At 40.5% G+C, this 17,794-nt stretch overlaps 2 protein-coding genes across 3 annotated transcripts in view; one reads left to right on the top strand and one right to left on the bottom strand.

Annotated features, from left to right (window-relative positions):
• Nucleotides 1–59: 59 nt before the first annotated feature.
• On the top strand, nucleotides 60–13,805 carry CDR2 (cerebellar degeneration related protein 2). Of its 2 annotated transcripts, none has more exons than XM_032197445.1 (5): nucleotides 60–252; nucleotides 4,771–4,883; nucleotides 8,211–8,359; nucleotides 8,629–8,793; nucleotides 9,976–13,805. In XM_032197445.1, the coding sequence occupies exons 1-5, from the start codon at nucleotides 174–176 to the stop codon at nucleotides 10,841–10,843; spliced, it is 1,374 nt and encodes a 457-aa protein (XP_032053336.1). In that variant the 5' UTR covers nucleotides 60–173; the 3' UTR covers nucleotides 10,844–13,805. The 2 variants fall into 2 exon arrangements, with proteins under 2 accessions (XP_032053336.1, XP_032053337.1); XM_032197446.1 differs by having other exon boundaries at nucleotides 181–226.
• A 51-nt stretch (nucleotides 13,806–13,856) lies between these two features.
• POLR3E (RNA polymerase III subunit E) overlaps nucleotides 13,857–17,794 on the bottom strand; it is a 29,677-nt gene continuing 25,739 nt past the window's right edge. Inside the window, exons 20-21 of the mRNA XM_032197444.1 lie at nucleotides 16,920–17,045; nucleotides 13,857–14,715 (exon numbers count right to left, since the gene is read on the bottom strand). Of these exons, the coding sequence (XP_032053335.1) occupies nucleotides 14,659–14,715; nucleotides 16,920–17,045 (183 nt within the window). The 3' untranslated portion in view covers nucleotides 13,857–14,658. The remainder of the gene's footprint in view (nucleotides 14,716–16,919; nucleotides 17,046–17,794) is intronic.

A 17,794-nucleotide genomic window follows, 5' to 3' on the forward strand; every position in this document is an offset into this window, starting at 1 on the left:
CCTGCCACGTTGCTGCCGGCGGCGGCGGCGGCTCCGCGCGGCCCGGCCGGAAGGGGGAGAGGATCGGCGAGGGATCGGCGGCGCCCGGCCATGGCCGGAGGCGGCCGCTGAGGGGAGAGGGGGCGGCTGGCCCGGGCCCCGCCGGGGGAAGGGAGAAGGGAGAAGGGGGCACGATGCTGGCCGGCAGCCTGGTGGAGGAGTTCGAGATCCGCGAGGATGAGCCCTGGTACGACCAGCAGGACCTGCAGCAAGGTGGGGCGGCACGGCGCGGGGCGGCGGGGAGCGGGCAGCCGGGGGGGTGACCCCGGTGCTGTGACCCCCGGCGGGGCGAGCCCCGGAGGGGACAGGGTGGGCTCGGGCTGAAGCCGCCGGTGAGGGGCTGGGGGCGGTGGCAGCCCCGGCTCGCCTCGCCTCGCCCCGCCGCTGCAGCCCGCGGCTGCCTTTGTTCGCTGGGGCGAGGCGGGGAGGCGGCTGCCGGCGGCGGCACCTGAGCTGCGAGCGGCACCGGGAGCGGGGGGAGCTGAGGGCAGCCCGCCCTGCCGAGCCCACCCGAGGCGGTGGCACAGCCGAAAGGCTCCTGCGGACGCGATATGGGAGGAATGCGCGGCTTCCCTGAGAGCCGGCCGGCGTTTACTTCTCGGTACCGGCCCCGTGTGCGTGTTAAAGGGCCGGCTGGGAGCGGTGAGGTGCTGTCCTGCCACCCTGCCTCAGCCCCGCGCGGGTTTTAGGGTTTCACGCCGCCACACGCTGCTCTGCTGTAAGGAAAGGTGCGTGTGGAAGCCGTCCCTGGTTAAGCAGATTTTGTGCTGAGATCAGGCACCTGCCAGCAGGAACTTCTGAGACAGGAATAGGTCCCTAATTGTATGCTTTGGGTTTTAAATAGCTCGCTTCTCAACTATGTTTAGGGATTCTGAGCTCAAAAGAGATGTCTTCGTGGCTGTAGGTTATAAACCAATTAATTTAAGTAAGATCCTGAAACCATCCATGGTTTGCTGTCAAAAGGAAGAGGAGTTGGAAACGAGAAGACATGATTTAACTGTTTTTACAACATCAGCATTTAGGGGAGTAGAAGACTTATAAGGCGAGTTCCTGATGCAGAGTGGCTGACTTCTTGCCTTACTGATGTTTAACTTCAAATTTTTTCATAGTTTAAATGACCATAAAATCACCACTTCGCTCCCTCCTGCGAGCCAGAAGACAGCAGTCCCTTCTAGAGGTCAGTGCGTTTTGAGGGCTGGCTCATGCTCTCCCAGCAGTTGAACAGTCTTTTTCTGAGGATTATCTCTTACAAGCCCGAACGGAAGTCTCTGCTAGCCTTGCCAAAAGGGAAAGGAGGAAAATAATCTGATGGGCAAGTTGAAACGCAAAGTAGTTGCTCCTTCAGGGAGTGTTTGTAAAATGTTCCATTATACTCTATTCCTGCAGTCTGCAAGACACTTTTTATCCCTCTAAAACTAAGCGATACCAGAGTATGTAAACAGAGGAGCAAGATTGCTTATCGAGGTCTCTTTGTACTTTTCACAACCCAAACAATCCGTGCATGTCTAAGAACTGAGGAGCGTGTCTGTGAGAAAACACAGGTTTTTAAGCATTTAAGAAGCATCCTAAAACAAGCCTGTACTTCTTCTCAGGCTGTCTTTGAAACTGAAAATCAGGGTAAGGTTTCAGGCGAACTTCAACAGTCTTTGTATGCATCAAAAGCTTTTGCCTTGACAATGGAGGTGGGCTTCTCTGGCATGCTGCTGCTGAAAACAGAACGTTCGTGGAATTCTTCTAAGGATGGGAACAGCCATTCCTCCTCCTGCAAGATCCGTGTCTTCCTGCAGTGTGCTGACCTTTGGAAAAGAGCTCTTTTATGAGTGTTCTTCTTGCTTCTTGCTGTTACTTGCTTTAATAACACAGAGTAATCTGATCATGGAGGAGAGAATATACATCTCAGTAAGAAAAAGGTTTAATTTTACAGTTAAATAAACTTCAACCAGGCTTACATATACATCTTGCACTACTAATGCCTTCTGCTATTCAAAAGTACAGACTTATTTTTAGATGGAAAATTACCTGAATCATTTTGTTACGTGGGTTATGAAATGTAGAAGATAAGGGTTTTGGTACTGTCTTCGTCTTTTTCTCAATTACTGTAACACTGTCAAAGGAATTTGTGGGGAAGTGCTTGCAAATGAGGGCTTTGTAACACCACTGAAGACCTATCACTGAAATCCTGTTCAGCTTCGAGATTCCTGATGCAGCTGTTAAATGGCATGAGTAAGACTGATCAGGTTTATGAAAATCAGGTTCTTAAGATTTGTGCTTATGCAGTTTGCATTATTTAAAAACCTCTCTGCTTACATCTTCATGTTGAAAAAGGAAAAATGTGTAATTGCCTGTTGCAGGTTTTAACTATTAGTTTACATAAATTTTCCACAGAAAATGTAGTGTGCTTCTAGTATTATACAGTGACTAAGACAAATGTAAACTAACTTCTGTATCAGGAGAACATGTTCTACATCTGACTTAAAATTCCCTCTTAGGGAATATAGGGAGAAAAGGCATTTAATGTGGAAAAACAGATGCAAAGTAAACTCTTAATTTTAGGAGAGGCCAGATTGTTGCTGCCTTTTCTAGGGTAGCAGTTAGTTTCATTGCATGTTACTGAGCTCTTCCACTTGTCTTCTCCCCCTCAAAAACAAATTACCTTAATTACAAAATAGCATGCTTCTCCCCTAGTAACTCATTTGTGCTTCTGCCATGCTAATGAACAGATTGGGTGTATAAGTACAGTGACATGAATTCTATTATTCGCATTGTGTTCAAAGTGCTGTGTGGTATGCACTCCTTGATTTTGTAGATGTGGGGGCATTTAAGAATGAAACTATCTACTCCTAAATGTATTTAAACATCAAAACAAACTTTCACTTTGGGAAGGGAAATGGCAGCAAAATTCCATTATGTATTAAGTCTTTAACATAATCCTAAAATCCTCTCTAAAGCTCTTATTCTACTCTGTTAAAATAAAAGAATGGACTATTTAGTCTTTGCCTTGAACGATGCCAATATTGTTGACGGGCTTTAAAGATTGTGGGTGTTAGTAAAGATTTGTGTAGTATGAGAACTTGTGAATCAGGACTCTGTTTTATATAGGATGAAAGATGACTGGATTTGAAGACTCCAGTATTCTATAGAGTGATAGAACAAACAGCTTGGTGTTTGCTTTAGAAGTTGCTCTGTCCATGGATAAACAATATATGAGCTTTGTTTTAAAATGGGAAAATCTTAAGCAGGATGCCTTAAGGTCTTCTTATCCCAAATACTTTAAACCCTGGGAAAAAGCTCTAAAATCGGCTGTTTCTTAACAAGTGCTGTAACAATGAAAGAGCTACGTGAGGATAAACTGCTCAGTATAAACCAGCATGCAGTGGGGCTCCTAGTTCTATCAGGAACTTGGATGCAATGTGACTTGTTTGAAATAATTTTTGTGGAATTTAAGAATGTGACTTTAAGGTGGGAAACAATGCACTGGAGCTGTAAAGAATGTGTAAAGAATACCACAGCTGCTGTTTGTCCAAACTTGGACATCTACAGCTTACAGAGACAAGTGAACAGGAACATTTGGCTGTTAGGTCTGAATTCAGTCCTTGGTTTATGCATCTAGATCAAGTAATCATTTTGGACAGGCTGCCAAACTGAAGGTTAGCACAAAACAATCTTGGAGCAGCATTCTGTCTACTCCAGTGACTAGCTGATAAGGTAACTGGGAAAGGGCAGGAAAGAGGTAAGATAACATGTTAAAACAAGGCCATCTTAATCAAATGAAAATGGGATGCATTTTCTTGTCTTGCTGCAACTGCTGCTGATGCAGTACATGCTTTTTGTACCTTAATTTAAGACTTCTTGAATAGAATTTTTTTCTTGAATTTCCTTCTGTTTCCTTTCCTTCCCATTGGTGATGCCAGTCCCATCTATGAGCAAACTAACAAGACTGTCATGCGTGCAGGAGACAACATGGTCATGGTCCAGGTGATGGGAAGGAGGTGAAAAATAAGAGACTTTCAAAATCTGTTGGATTTTAAACATGTAATACCCTGCACAGAGTAATTACTATGGTAACCATAACACTAGATTGATTTCATCACATAATGTTGGATTTTAAATTGTGTGTGTCTGTAAAGACAATATTATAGAATATCTAGCAATACATAAGCTGTGGAACAAATATCAAGCCTCCCTTGAGAAAGGAACTGGGCGTTCAGATGATTTATTTCTTAATTCGAAACAACACTAGTCACCGCACCCTGGAGGTGATTGAAGATGACTGAAGTGAAATAGAGATTAAGTGCCTGGGAATAAATGACACTTAAAATGATGTTTTGGAGCACATAAAGCAATTGCTGTCTCCTAGGTTTATGAGCTTGAAAAGCAGAATAGCTACATTTCTTTATTAGTTTTATGTCTTTACATATTCTTGTTTCACCATAAAGTGTCTGCAATTTTAATTCACCGCTTTGATCCTGTGTGACCTGAGCTCCTTGCTGAAGGGGTAATGGGGAAGAACAGCAAAGCAAATGAGAGTGCAGGCAGCTTTGGCCCAGGTCTAGCCTGATAAGTTTGCTTTTACCTTTACTTTTCTAAAACACGACTGTTGTAAACATCGTGAAATGTAGTTAACAGACACCTCAAATAGAGATGCTGGTGCTGTACTGGGCAGGTGGAAGGAAGTGAAGAGAAGATGGCTGGCTGTGTCTGTAACATGTGTACACATGACTTCTTTTGTAGATCTTCACCTTGCTGCTGAGCTTGGGAAGACACTACTGGATCGAAATACCGAATTAGAGGAATCTTTACAGCAAATGTATGCAACAAACCAAGAGCAACTGCAGGAGATAGAGGTAAATATTTAAGGAACCCAAGTGTTAAAGCATGTAACCATGCAACAAAATAGCACATAAGTTAGAAGATCTGAGTTTCTTGACATCTGATTGACACTTTCAAGACAATCACTGAGCAACTTTTAAGTACTTCTGCTACCTCAATAACATAGATAGGCTTTGATCATTGTTAGACCTGTTTGTCTCAGCAATGGAGTCTTTGTGCCACTAAACTTGTTGGATTTGTTTTATATAATGACAAAGGACTTGAGTTTTATACAGGAAAAGTTATTTCAGGTGTCTTATTGCTAAACTTTGCTCGTCTTAATTTCGTATCATTTGACCTCTTATGATAAATTACTGCACTGAAATTTGACTAAAGCATGAAAAGATTTGAGTAAAATTGGAGGATATGTACTTCTGTTAAACTGAGCTGTGGTAAAGGGAACTAAAGTAAAGTTCAATTAAAAATCAGCAAGAACAAACATTTAACTAGTACCTAAATACAGGATGTAATGGGTATGTTTCTGTAGTTACGGGGTAACGGATCAGAACCACCCTCTGGAAACGCTCAGCTTTGTTACTTGATGGAAAAACCTAACCATTTTTGGCAACGTCTTTTTTTAACAGTGCTTATGTTCTTGCAGACATAGCATTTGTCAATGTAACGATTTTCATCTATTAAGAGGGCAATGCATGGTCTCTAATAATTAAATTTATTAAATATTCAGTACTTCTCTAACTGACAATATAATGGAAACGTAGTCCAGCATTTTAGTTTCATTCTAGTGTGAATCACAGGGACCAGCCTGTGACTGGTGTATGCTAAATTCTTACAAAATATGAATTAATCTGTGTAAGTAGAACTTGCGCAGTTACAGAGTGTTTTTGTACAGCTGCAACTTAAGACTTAAACATTTATCGTTGTTATGAAGGTGCTATACAAATACTGCTCTACTTAAGGTATTCAGAAGATGTGCAGATGGGATGCTTAGAGACATGGTGTAGTGGCAGACTTGGCAGTGCTAGGTTAACGGTGGGACTTGGTGATCTTAGAGGTCTTTTCCAACCTGAATGATTCTATAATCAGACATATTGTTGGAAGTGTTTAATACAGTTGCAACATGTTTTGAAATAACGTAACTTTGCAGTCTCTAAGTGCTATATCTGTGCCTCTGTGCTTGATGTTTCCTTATCTTCCTAATTCTTAACTTGCTCGTCTCTGCAAGCAGAAGGTGGTCTTTCAGCTGTTCTTGGAGCTACTTTGATCAGGTTTTGACTAGCTTTTTTTAGTGCAAATAAAGTAATGAAATTCTTTCTAACCCCTGCCTCTATCCTCCCCAATAAATCCACTTCTTACAGGTAGCGAACTCCAGAACTACTTCTTACAATGATTAAAGTCATTCTCAAATATGGCACTACCTTTTCTGAACTGAAAAGGAAGGGTCAAAGGCTTTTGGGATGCTTAAGATTATAGCTGGTATATTATATACTAACATATTAAGTGCTTTACAGCCTTGGATCATTATATCTGACCTCTGTGCTGACATGTATGCCACTAATGAATCACTGTAGATGTAATAAATGCTGGAGTGAAAGGGCAACTTTATTGCTGTCTGAATATTAGTTCTCGGCACTCAGACTTCAGGAATACTGACTCTCCTTTATCATGCAGTGGAACAGAAGTCTCAGCTGCTGCTTCATGTTAGGTGCTCAGTTGCTGGGGAGGTGGAACAAATGCAAACTTCTAAGGTGTTACCACAGCTGTGCTTTGTTTTCATGGCCTGGTTACAGCAGGCCAAATTAATACCAACACTAAAGATATTGGAGGGACAAGGTGGATTAAACTGGTGCTTTACATCTTCCATTCAGCTAAACCTTCTGCAAAACCCCACTGTGAGAAGTGGGAACATCTAATTCTGGTACCAAAACCTTGTTTCTGTGCTTAGTCTTGTATTGCTGAACAAAATATGAAGATCTCTAGCTCCTTCTGAGAGTGACCAATAGGGAAAGTTAATCTGAAGTGGGTCACATTGAGATTCTGCTGCTAATCCATAAACTATTTTTGTGTAAATCCTCTGTCACGTGCGTACAGGCTACAGAAGGATCTAGCCAACTGCTATCGTGTTGATCTTCTAGAAGTCTGTATGTAGCAGTTGCTAGTCCTAGATTAATTTATAATCTGTTCTTAAATTGCCTAAAATGTAAACCCATCAATCTCTCTTAAGGAGGTAAAAGGTTAAGTAGAACATTAGAAGTTTTCAGTATGTGCCTATGTAAAGAGAGGTAGATCTGCCTCAAAGTCCAATGGGTGTTCATACTTACCAGTGAGTAGCATGTAGTAAGAATGTATTGTAAGAAGGAAATTCTATATAACAAAGTATTTCAGAACTAAAGGATTTTTGTTGTTGTTGTTCTCAAGCCTGTTTAAAACAAACTTGTTTCTTTTTTGAACTGTATCAGTCCTACCATATGTGGGACCATATAAGGCACTTGAATTAAGAGTCTTAAGTTATTGTTAACTTCTTATGCTGAGAATTCCAGGCTTTCTGAAAGTATTCTAGACACTTAACAGGCTATTTTGGTAACTGTAAGACTAAAGAGGATTTAAATGAGACCACTTTGTGTGTTTTATTAAAAAACAAAACAAACAAAAAAACACAACCTCTTGGTATTACAGTAACTGGAGTTCCCTATGAGAAATTAAAGAGTGAATCCAAAAGTTTGGTTGTACTTCCTGACACACAGTAGTCCACAAACTCTCTTAAGTGTGACCACAATCTAAATTGTGTTTTGCTGAACAATGCTGCTTCAAAATGGAAAAATATAGGCCAGTTGAAAAAAGATATAGATAGTGCCACCCAATATTTCAGTTTTAATGCTAAGAAAACTGTTGGGTCAACGTCATTACAAAACTTCTGATGGAGCCCACTGCAGCTTTTAGAAAGACTCAATGGATAGTTAAGGGCTGTGTTGAAATTGGGATTTGTGGCTGTATTAGCGATGACTGCACTACAGACAAACCCAGTCAAGAAGGCATGGGTACTGGCTAACAGCTTAGCTGCAGCAAGGATAGATAAAGGAAAAAAAAAACAAAAAACAGCACAAACAAACCAAACTCATCTGGGTGAAAGGCTGACTGATCAGTCTGTGTTGACCTCAGTGACAAAGCAAGCTACCTAGCTGAGCTCTGATGGTACCTTTACAAGTGTATGTTTTCCAAAGGACCCACTGGAATCTCTATATTTCTGAAACGTAGTAGTTCTTTTTATGTGTGAATAGAAGTGTAGAACAGTAGCTCTATCTGTGATTCAAGTGCAGACTAGTAACAGCAGTATTGTCTTGCAGTATCTCACAAAGCAAGTGGAGCTCTTGCGTCAAATGAATGATCAACATGCAAAAGTCTATGAGCAGCTGGATGTGACAGCAAGAGAACTAGAAGACACTAATCAAAAACTAGTTGCGGAGAGCAGAGCTTCACAACAAAAGATACTAAGGTAACAAACTTAGGCTAGATCCTCTTTTCTCCCCTCTGCTCCCAACTGTTAATATGAAAAAGAGTAGACCAAGCATGTTTGTACAGTTACTGAATGGCTGTTTCTGTCTAGTGTTGTTCTACAACACTCTTAAATTGGTAACTTTAAAAGTGTTTTGTGGCCAAAGAGCAGTCTTCAGAGGAGAAATTGCAATATGAGGTAATGAGAACTTTTATCTTGTGTCCTTGACTGAACAGTCAGATGTTTTAACAGCAGTCCTTCACTTTTAGCTTGACAGAGACTATTGAAAATCTGCAAACACACATAGATGACCTTCAAAGACAAGTAGAAGAACTGAAGAAGTCTGGACGAGGCCGGATGAGCCATGAGAGATCTGACCAGCCAAGATCAATGCACAGCTTCTCGTGTTTGAAGGAGCTGTATGACCTTCGCCAGTAAGACTCTTGTCTTGCATACCAAATAAAATACTGAAATTATTTTAAGCAAAGTTTGAAAAACTAGAAACAAGCACAGATGTCAAGGAAGCTAGCAGAAAAGCATCTTATGTTCACAGCTAGCAAAATATCTCTGCAGTCCTGCATTGTGTGGTGTTGCCACTGCAGTGGCATGCTTCTGGTTGAAGACTGTAATAGCCTTTGTGGAAGATGAACTGTACATTCCACTCTCTTATCTTGAAAGGTTCTGCTCCAAAGTTTCTAAGCATATAAAATCATAGCCCAGGAAGTCTACAAGGATTTGAACCTCCTTCTTTTCAGTCAGATAAAGTGCAAACAGATAATTACTAAATAAACATCCTAAACAATCTTTTCTGTAACTTACTCTTTTCTTGGATGTCTGTGGGCATCTTGTCTTCAAGATGGAATAAATGCAGTAGATTTGCTGAATTTAAACTGGTTAAAATGGTGCCTGGAGCTCTGGGCTGCTTCTTAGTTTTGAGCAGTTCTACCCAGCTGAACTGCTTTTGTATGCCGATCAAAAGTCACCTGGGGTAAAAACTCAGTCTAGCTTCAGTCCTAGAAGGTAATGTCAGAAATGAAGCACCTTTACAGACAAGGAAAACAGGCTCTTTTGTCTGCTCTTCCAGTACTACGTGGAAGTAAGACTGCAAAATAAGCAATCTCTGTATCCAAGTGTTATTTCTTGACATTTTGAAAGATAGGCATGTGGCTTCTTTCAAACTGCCAAAGGCTTGTGGCTACAGAATTGCCTTATCTTTTTTTGAAGCTTGTTTCCACACTCAATAGTGACACAAGTTGTAAGAGTGGAAAGCTGTGGGAAAAAGATCTGAAGGGTCAGAAAATATTACATGATACATGAATTTTTTTAAAAACTTAAATTCTAGACCTAGTTATTCAGTAAGCTGATCTGTAACTTGAAACTGTTAAAAAGCTGCCATTCTGCTAGAGGGGGAAGGCTTGATGGCACATGAAGTATTTACAAACTCCCTTTGTGATTATTAAGTGGACTGATAGGTTAGCAAAATGACTGCTATGTATATTCTGAGATATGTTAGCATTCAGTTTAAGTCTGTCATGAGTTACCTAGGACAGGAAAACTTTAGGTGTGGTCAGCTGTATTTCCTAGATTTCATAATACTTTTGTGTTTGTTTCTGCAGGTATTTTGTTTACGATCATGTGTTTGCAGAAAAGATAACTTCAATGGATAGTCAGCTAAGTCCTCTAGAAGAAGAAAATGAGAACTTAAAAAAGGCAGTTACAGTTCTGCAAGCCCAACTTAACCTAGAAAAAGAGAAGAGGATAACCATGGAAGAGGAATATAGTCTTGTGGTAAAAGAAAACTGTGACCTTGAACAGAGGCTTGCTGATATAGACTTGTATCGGGCTCGTGCAGAGGAGTTGGAAGTGGAAGTAGCTGAAATGCGCCAAATACTTCAGTCTGAAAACACATTCCATAATGCAGAGAAATTGGTGCCAGAATCATTTTTCATTTCATTCAAGGAATCCTTAGAAAGGGAGCTTGGTCAGAGCCCAGCAGATGATGGACTTCTGAACGTATGTGAGCTTGACAAGAAGGCACTGAAGCGGAGCAGTAGTGAAACTTTCCTAAGTAGCGCTGCAGGAGGAGACATTCTAAGGGGCCACGAAGAAACGTGTATTAGGAGAGCTGAAGCTGTGAAGCAGCGAGGAATCTCTGTGCTTAATGAAGTTGATGCTCAGTATAATGCTCTGAAAGTGAAGTATGAGGAACTTTTAAAGAAGTGTCAAATCGATGAAGATTCTTTGAAACACAAGGCTGTACAAACACTGAAGCAGTATTCCAAAGACCTTAACGTGGGAAATACCCAGTATGATCTTTCAGCTAGCAATCAAGAATCCACAAATGTGGAGCTAAGTGACTCTCCTGCAAATGCTCCTCCTGAATATAAAGCACTCTTCAAGGAGATCTTTAGCTGTATCAAAAAAACGAAGGAAGAAATAGATGAACACAGATCTAAGTACAAGTCCCTCTCTTCTCAACCCTAACACTGGACTTTCTGATGACCCATTTTCTGTTGATGACTAATCTCTTATTCAAAGAGGGGAAAACCTTTACACAAATGTCAAAAGACCCCTTACACTGTTTCTTTTAGCACTCAAAATGAATGTTTTCAATTGGTTTGTAGACATGTAGTTAACAAGCTGGCTAGACTAGCAGTCTCCTTGTACCTATGTAGCAATAGATTTGATGTTGTTTAGCACTGTCACACAAACCAGTGGTTGGAAAGCAAACATCATAGCTTAATACTACACTACTTCATACTACACGATGTCTGTCCAGAGTAGTAATTGCCACTAGTTTCCCTAGTCCACTTCATATTAACAGAGCTAAGAAACCTGTTCAGTACTTCTCACAAGGAACCAGGCTATAAGCTTTTATTTGCTTGCAGGTGATGATCTAGCCCTGTAACTATGTAAAATGATGTAGAAAATGAACAAAAACAGAGCCCCTGACCAGTATCATGGGCAGCCTCTCCTTGAGTCTTGAGAACGAAGTGAACAGTCTAGCTGAACTTGCTTTGACAGGGAGGTGGAGAGCACGCACAGCAGCTTGCGCTGTGCTTGGTTTAAGTGAATACCACCTTCTCATGTGCACTAAGCTCTCCCACAGGTTGGTATAAATGTCTTACTGAGAAAGGATTTGACAAAGTTTGTGTGGCTTTTAGGTATGGTTTCTTATATAGGGAACTTTGTCTTAAGGCAAGATACTGTGAATTGATTACGTATGTTATTTGGGACCTACTGTTCTTTTTTTGGTGGAATGCCTGCAAAGTGCATACATGTGTGTATTTGGTAAGATAGAAAGTTGCAATTTAGCTGTTTAACTTTAGCAGTAGCATTGACATAGTGGAATAGCTTTTAAGCCTACCTACCACAAGCTCCCAGTGCTTGAAGGAGACAGGTCAGGTAAAACCTTATATGGGTGTGTCTGTTGCTTCCAGTGGACCTATTCCATGCTGCCTGCGGGGTGGATGTAACACTGCCAGAACATATCCTTCTGAAAACAGGGGCCCATGTTCTTGTTCTTCCTCTCCTTCTCCACTCCCTAATAATAAGTTCATAGGTTTTCAAATTCTGGAAAACAAAACATGAAGATGTTCTTTAAAACTGCTTTGAAGTGTCAAGAATGGAAAGCAAAAGCTAAGCAATCAAGGAGAAAGAGGGCACCAGGAGAGGCGACATCCTTCTTATAAAGTGTCTCATAACTTAATTTGTTCAACTGTTCTTGGGAACCACCTACTTATTGCCTTGTCTGAGTTGCTGCAATACACCAAACAGTTGAAAGTGTGTTGACAATTTCTCAGCTCTAGTTCAGCTGCTATTACGGTTCTGTCTGCCTTATGTACCCTGTTAAGCTTGTGTATAGTTGTCCTTCAGTTGCAGTATTAAGACTTCATTCATATTGTGGGAATTTCTCAAAAACATGTTGCATTCTTTAAAATTATTTAAAAATGGGAATCTGAATGTTGTGAATATTTTTCTAAGCAAATAAATAAGCCAGTCAAGCTACGTGTGTAACTAGTAATTCTACTTATCTGTGCCAATCAGGAAACTGCAGATGGCACCTGCACTATCTAGTCTTGCAATCTTTCCATGATAGCTCAGACAGAGTTCCCATTACATTTGCACTAAAAAAAAATAATAATAAATTGCACTTAAAGGAAAAGGATAGGTGTGTCTGGGATAGAAAACCAGAGGCAACTACATGGTTTCTATTTCTTTCCTTGGGGTGATTTGTCAGGGTTCAAAAAAAGGTGTTTGAAGGGTGAAAGACAGGAAAGCTTTTCTTCTGCCATTAGGTTAACTATATTGTTACTGTTTCCCTAATAGTTAGGTCCTCATCTAGAGACCTGCTGCTGGAAAGGAGTACCCTTAAAAGAGAAAGCTGTAATGCTGTTAGTCACAAGCCCTTTCCTGCTGACACTGCTCGCCACTTCAGGGGAAGGGGATCCACACCTGTGAGACCAGCAGTTATATAACAGCAACTTAGAATTTCTGGTTAAATAGATGACCCTTAGTAGTTTAATGGTGTTTTCTAACAGAACACATTCTATATACTTTTGCAGCCTTTAAAAATATTCAAAATGTTCTTAAATTTCCAGGTAACTATTTGATTCTTCTGTAGTATAACTTGCCCTTGCTCACCTGTGCCACTGCTAAAGTGTATCACAGTACAGCCAGTGTTTAACACATTTATTCTGTAATAAACTCCAAGGTTGTCTTCTTTTGTAACTTCACTCATACTAGGGCTTCCCCAGGGAGAGGCTTTATATACACAACTGTAGGTTACTGCTACAGCAACAAGGTCATACTATAGGTAAGTGTCAAGATGTGGATGCACACGGGCAAAGGCTGCAAAAGCTGGCTGAACTTAAGTGCTGCCAAGTTGTATTTAAGTAGCTAATAAACTATGCTAGCATATGAACTCAGGTAGTTTTAGCAGTTTAAAAGTGTTTTCCACAGAAGTGTGAAATGCTGTAACTATGCCAAATGTTAAGCTTGGGCCAATCTTCTTTGGCTTAACTACCTTAATCTGTTTATTTTTGTCAACAACTGAGTCTTTTCTGAGCATAAGTAGATGAAGCTAATAGAATCTACCTGAACTTCTCATGTGATAGAAATTATAGTGAACAAAAATCAGTAAAAAGTAACACTGCTCTAAAACTCTTTCAGTAGGGTACTTTTTTTCATACTGCAGTTAGGCTTAAATGATAAACCTAGAACAGAAAAAAAACTCAGTTACTGTACCTTGTGCACCTGTGTACCTTGTGCAACAGGCTTTCATCTTGACAGCCACCTCTAAGTACCCCTTAAAGAACATGATGCAAGCAGAATAATGTAAAGCAAGTTAAGACATAGTTTACTATCTACCTGTAAGGTTTATTAAAACCATTCCTGACCTTTCTTTCCACTGTAAGCCTTTGGTCTCTAAAAGGAGCAGGGATAGTTTCCATTTCTTCCTGGACAAACAAGGCAGGGTACAGCAATATGCCACAGCTGACCTTCAAGATAAAATTTTATTTTTTAAAAAATTACACAAAATAGAGGTTTTACATTGTTGCCAAGTGTGATAACTACAGCTGGATGCCTTCTATGTGGTGCACTTACCTTGCTGTATTTGCACATAATGCAAAAAATCCCTCCAACAAAACCCCCATCAATACACAAAATCCAGTAGTTGTTCCACATCTGTTTCAAGTGTAAATTCTTTTGCCAGTTCATTTCACAGACAACAGGTGACAACAATTGCTATGTAGTACAGAGTTTAGAGACAGTGATTTTGTCACCCACCCCCCGGCCCTGACCTTTCCATGAACATCACTATCTCCTCTTCACAAAGAGAGCTGCAAGGGCTATGATAATGCTCAGACTAATGTCTGAGCATCTAGATATTTAACAAAAAATGGGATGTTTGTAAACAATTTTATTGGCATTACTTACAAAATAAAATATTAGACCATGATTTTTCCATCATGTCTGTGTCAGTATATGGTTTTATTTTATTATAATGAAAGAGAAGGAGAAGCAAAATACATTAGAAATTCCAGATTAATCAAACTGCAGACAGGGTCCCATGTTGTCTTTCTAGTTGCTCTCTGCGCCTAGGTGGCCATGCAAACATATGTGTGAGTATGTTGTGATGTCAGTGACTGTCTTTCTGCAATGCCCACGTGCCCCAAAGTAGGTCAGATCCTGCCCCACACTCCCAAGGCCATGGCATTACTGTCTGTGCCGCCCACCGCAGGTTTCCTCTTTCATCCTGGAGAACATCTGAAGTAACAGAACTGCTGACACCGCTGTCAAGACTGCACAGTCCCTTTAAGATACCACATTCCGCCGTAGCTCACACAGCAGTCCTGGGGAGGAAAGGGAAAGTCCATCAGCACCCACAGCACTAAGCTATGCTGCTCAGGGACTACCACAGTTAAGTTGTACCCTGCCTGTTTTGGGAACCATTACTGGCTTTGTGATGGTAAATGTGATCAGTAAGTCCTTTCAGAGCACAAATGAGACCATGAATGCAGAGCTGCAGGTTATCTCTGCCCTGAGGATCATATAACTTAAATTAAGATGACAGACACAGAGGGGGGAAGGCTGAAAGGGCACAGGCAGGATAAACAACGTGATGGCAGCAAGAAGCCATGCTTTTTGGGGGGAGGAAATGGAGGGAATCATGCAGAAGCCAGCTTAAGAAAGGCTGAGGAGAGAGGAACCGAGGGGTTGGCACAGACTGAAGCTCAGGTGAAGACACAGAAGCAGAGGGAAGGGCTGGAGTGCACAGGGAGCACCAAAGCTGGAGCCTTACAAGAAGCAATGTTCTATGATAATGAAGTGTCAAACCTCAGAACCGTACTTTGGTATTCTGACCACGTCTGCTATGCTTACAGCTGGTAAGCACCACAGCAAAGGAGCTCAGTAAGTGGGTTTTCTTGTGGTTCATTTTCTTATTTCTATTAAATGAACACCAAGTCTCTTGAGTTCTAAGCTAATAGCTTCTCTTTCTTCTGCTCCTGCCCTCCCATTTAGGTAATTCAACACAACTTAAGAACTGCTACAGAATGGATATTGTGGAACTTAAATGGAAAAAAAAAGTTCTTAATTCTTGGGATTTAAAGCCAAACACTCTACAAATAAGAAATTAAGTGCAGAGGCTAGAAAGAGTGTTTGCAGTCTTGATCTGCAGATGCAAAAATACAAACCCTGTCTGTCGCTTCTGCTGGGTATTAGAAAAAAAAAAAGGAGCACATGCAGCTAGGGAAATAGGAGTCAATGAAACCAATTTCATTCAAAGTGGAATCCAGTCTCTCATGGTTTAAAGAAGTCAAAAAAGTTTCCTGTTTCATTAAATCATACTTTCAACATTTATTTCAGAAACAAAGAAATTCAAATGCTTCTGTAACAAATGTACTGAAAACAAAGAAGTCTGACACAGCACAAGGCTGGTTGCATGACAACTTACGTTTATATAAATAGTACCCAGTTTGTTGAGGGAAAACATTTTTTTCCCCAAAATAGATTATTTGTTAAATAGCAACATCATTGTGAAAACTAATGCCAGTACATTGTCTAGATGTTTTGGGAGAGCTGATAGTAGAGCTCATCTAGTTGCTTGACAAACCTTCCAGGAGAGGCAAGCCACACAAAATACTGTCTTGATTAGCAGGCAGAAATGTCTGAGCTTATTTTAATACTAAGACCAGGTTCTTTCAAGCAAGACCAGTTTGCTTACTATCACAGCAACAGATGTGTAATTTTTCATACATGCTATTATTCTGCTTACAGATCCCAACGTAATGAAGTACTTCAGCACTTGACTTATTGAAGTGGGTGATGGTGAGGAAGGGCCCAGCAACAGTGATTAAAGCGTTACACTAGTTGGCAGCCTTCTGCTTAGCCACCCTGCATCACTTTTAAGGTTTGTCAATGGCCTGTGCGGTCTGTATACCTTAAGCTTCTTTAGAAAGTAAATAGCTCATCTTCAAAGACAGAGGTGAAAGGTTTCAAATAAACATTCTCTATGAAATGTGTTACCTAGTACTCTGTATGCTTATTTTGGCTATGGTTTTGTTCTCTACACTACTGTAAGTCCTACTATAGAATGAAATGCATTTCCTTCTGAATAGATGGCACTTGTGTTCTTCAGCATTAACCAACAGCAGGCAGCTGGTATGCTTAGAACACTACACTGAACACTCCCACCACCTTAATGTTTAACTCCACATTATTTAACATTCCAGTGCATTTTTTAAAAAAATAACTCTGATGTTAAAAATAACTCTGATGTTTCTTAAAAAATAACTCAGAAATAAGGATTTGCTGCAATAATGCCAAACAACATGGAAGTCACAATCACTACTCTTCAAAGGGAAAGAAGGTAGAATGAGACAAGTGTTAGTTTTAAGAAAACAGGCCGAAAAACAGGCTCTGTCCACATTCCAACAGCAATTGTTATAGCATCACATTCACTTGTCAGCTCAAGGTAAAATATCCCTTGGTCAAACCAAAGCATTAAAAATTCATGCATTAATTGGATCAAAACCACAGGTGAATAGAAACTTACCTTTAACACTCTATCCACCTCCTGCTTGTTTACGTCTTCTCCACATTCTTGACTCAACTGATTCTGAATGACATTTCTGCGCACTCGATAATTTTTCGAAAAGATTTCAAGCAAAACTTGGCGATGCTTCAGAAGAAAAAATATAATTAATATAAAGGGAACAAACATTTTTAGCTTTCTCTACAACAAAACTGCACGTGCATTAGTCTGTACAAAGCATTCACTGAACTGCATTAGAGGATTCTTGCTTCATAATCTTGAAACTTTATTCCGTCCCATTTATATCTGCTGTCTATTAGGTCTGCTCCTATTTTCTTAGGGCACTACAGTGATCTCTCCAGACCCCATCTCTGCCCTGTCTGTCACAGGATCTGCACCTATCCTGTGACCTGTGGCACCTCCAAAGGCACAAAGCATGTTGAAGAAGGAGCTTTGACTTACTCCTCCCAAATGCTTCTCATGTAACTCGTAGTCAACTCCAGCCAGAAGGCTGGATACTGCTTTTTCTCTAGAACAATGCATAAGATTTCCCTATAAACACTTACTTAGGTCACGGACACAGCAATTATATTATCCATCTATACTTTGTTAGGCTGCCTTTCCTTCCACTTCATTTACTCTGGTATCAATTAAAACTCAAGAGATGCTCACACATGCTGTAATCATTTCCTATTCTAAATATAGACAGATACACCAGGTATCAGCATCATATAATCACTGGTTAATGTATTACCATCAACAAAAAAATAAAAGAAAATTGGACTGGATCCTGGTGTAAGGCCCACATTCTAGAATCCTTTCTCTTCCCAGGTTCAGCATTATTTGCATTCCACTGAGTTAAGTTAGTTACTAACACAAATTACCAACATAAAATG

The sequence above is a fragment of the Aythya fuligula genome, chromosome 15 (assembly GCF_009819795.1).
Source record: "Aythya fuligula isolate bAytFul2 chromosome 15, bAytFul2.pri, whole genome shotgun sequence".
In the NCBI taxonomy this organism is placed as follows: domain Eukaryota; kingdom Metazoa; phylum Chordata; class Aves; order Anseriformes; family Anatidae; genus Aythya; species Aythya fuligula.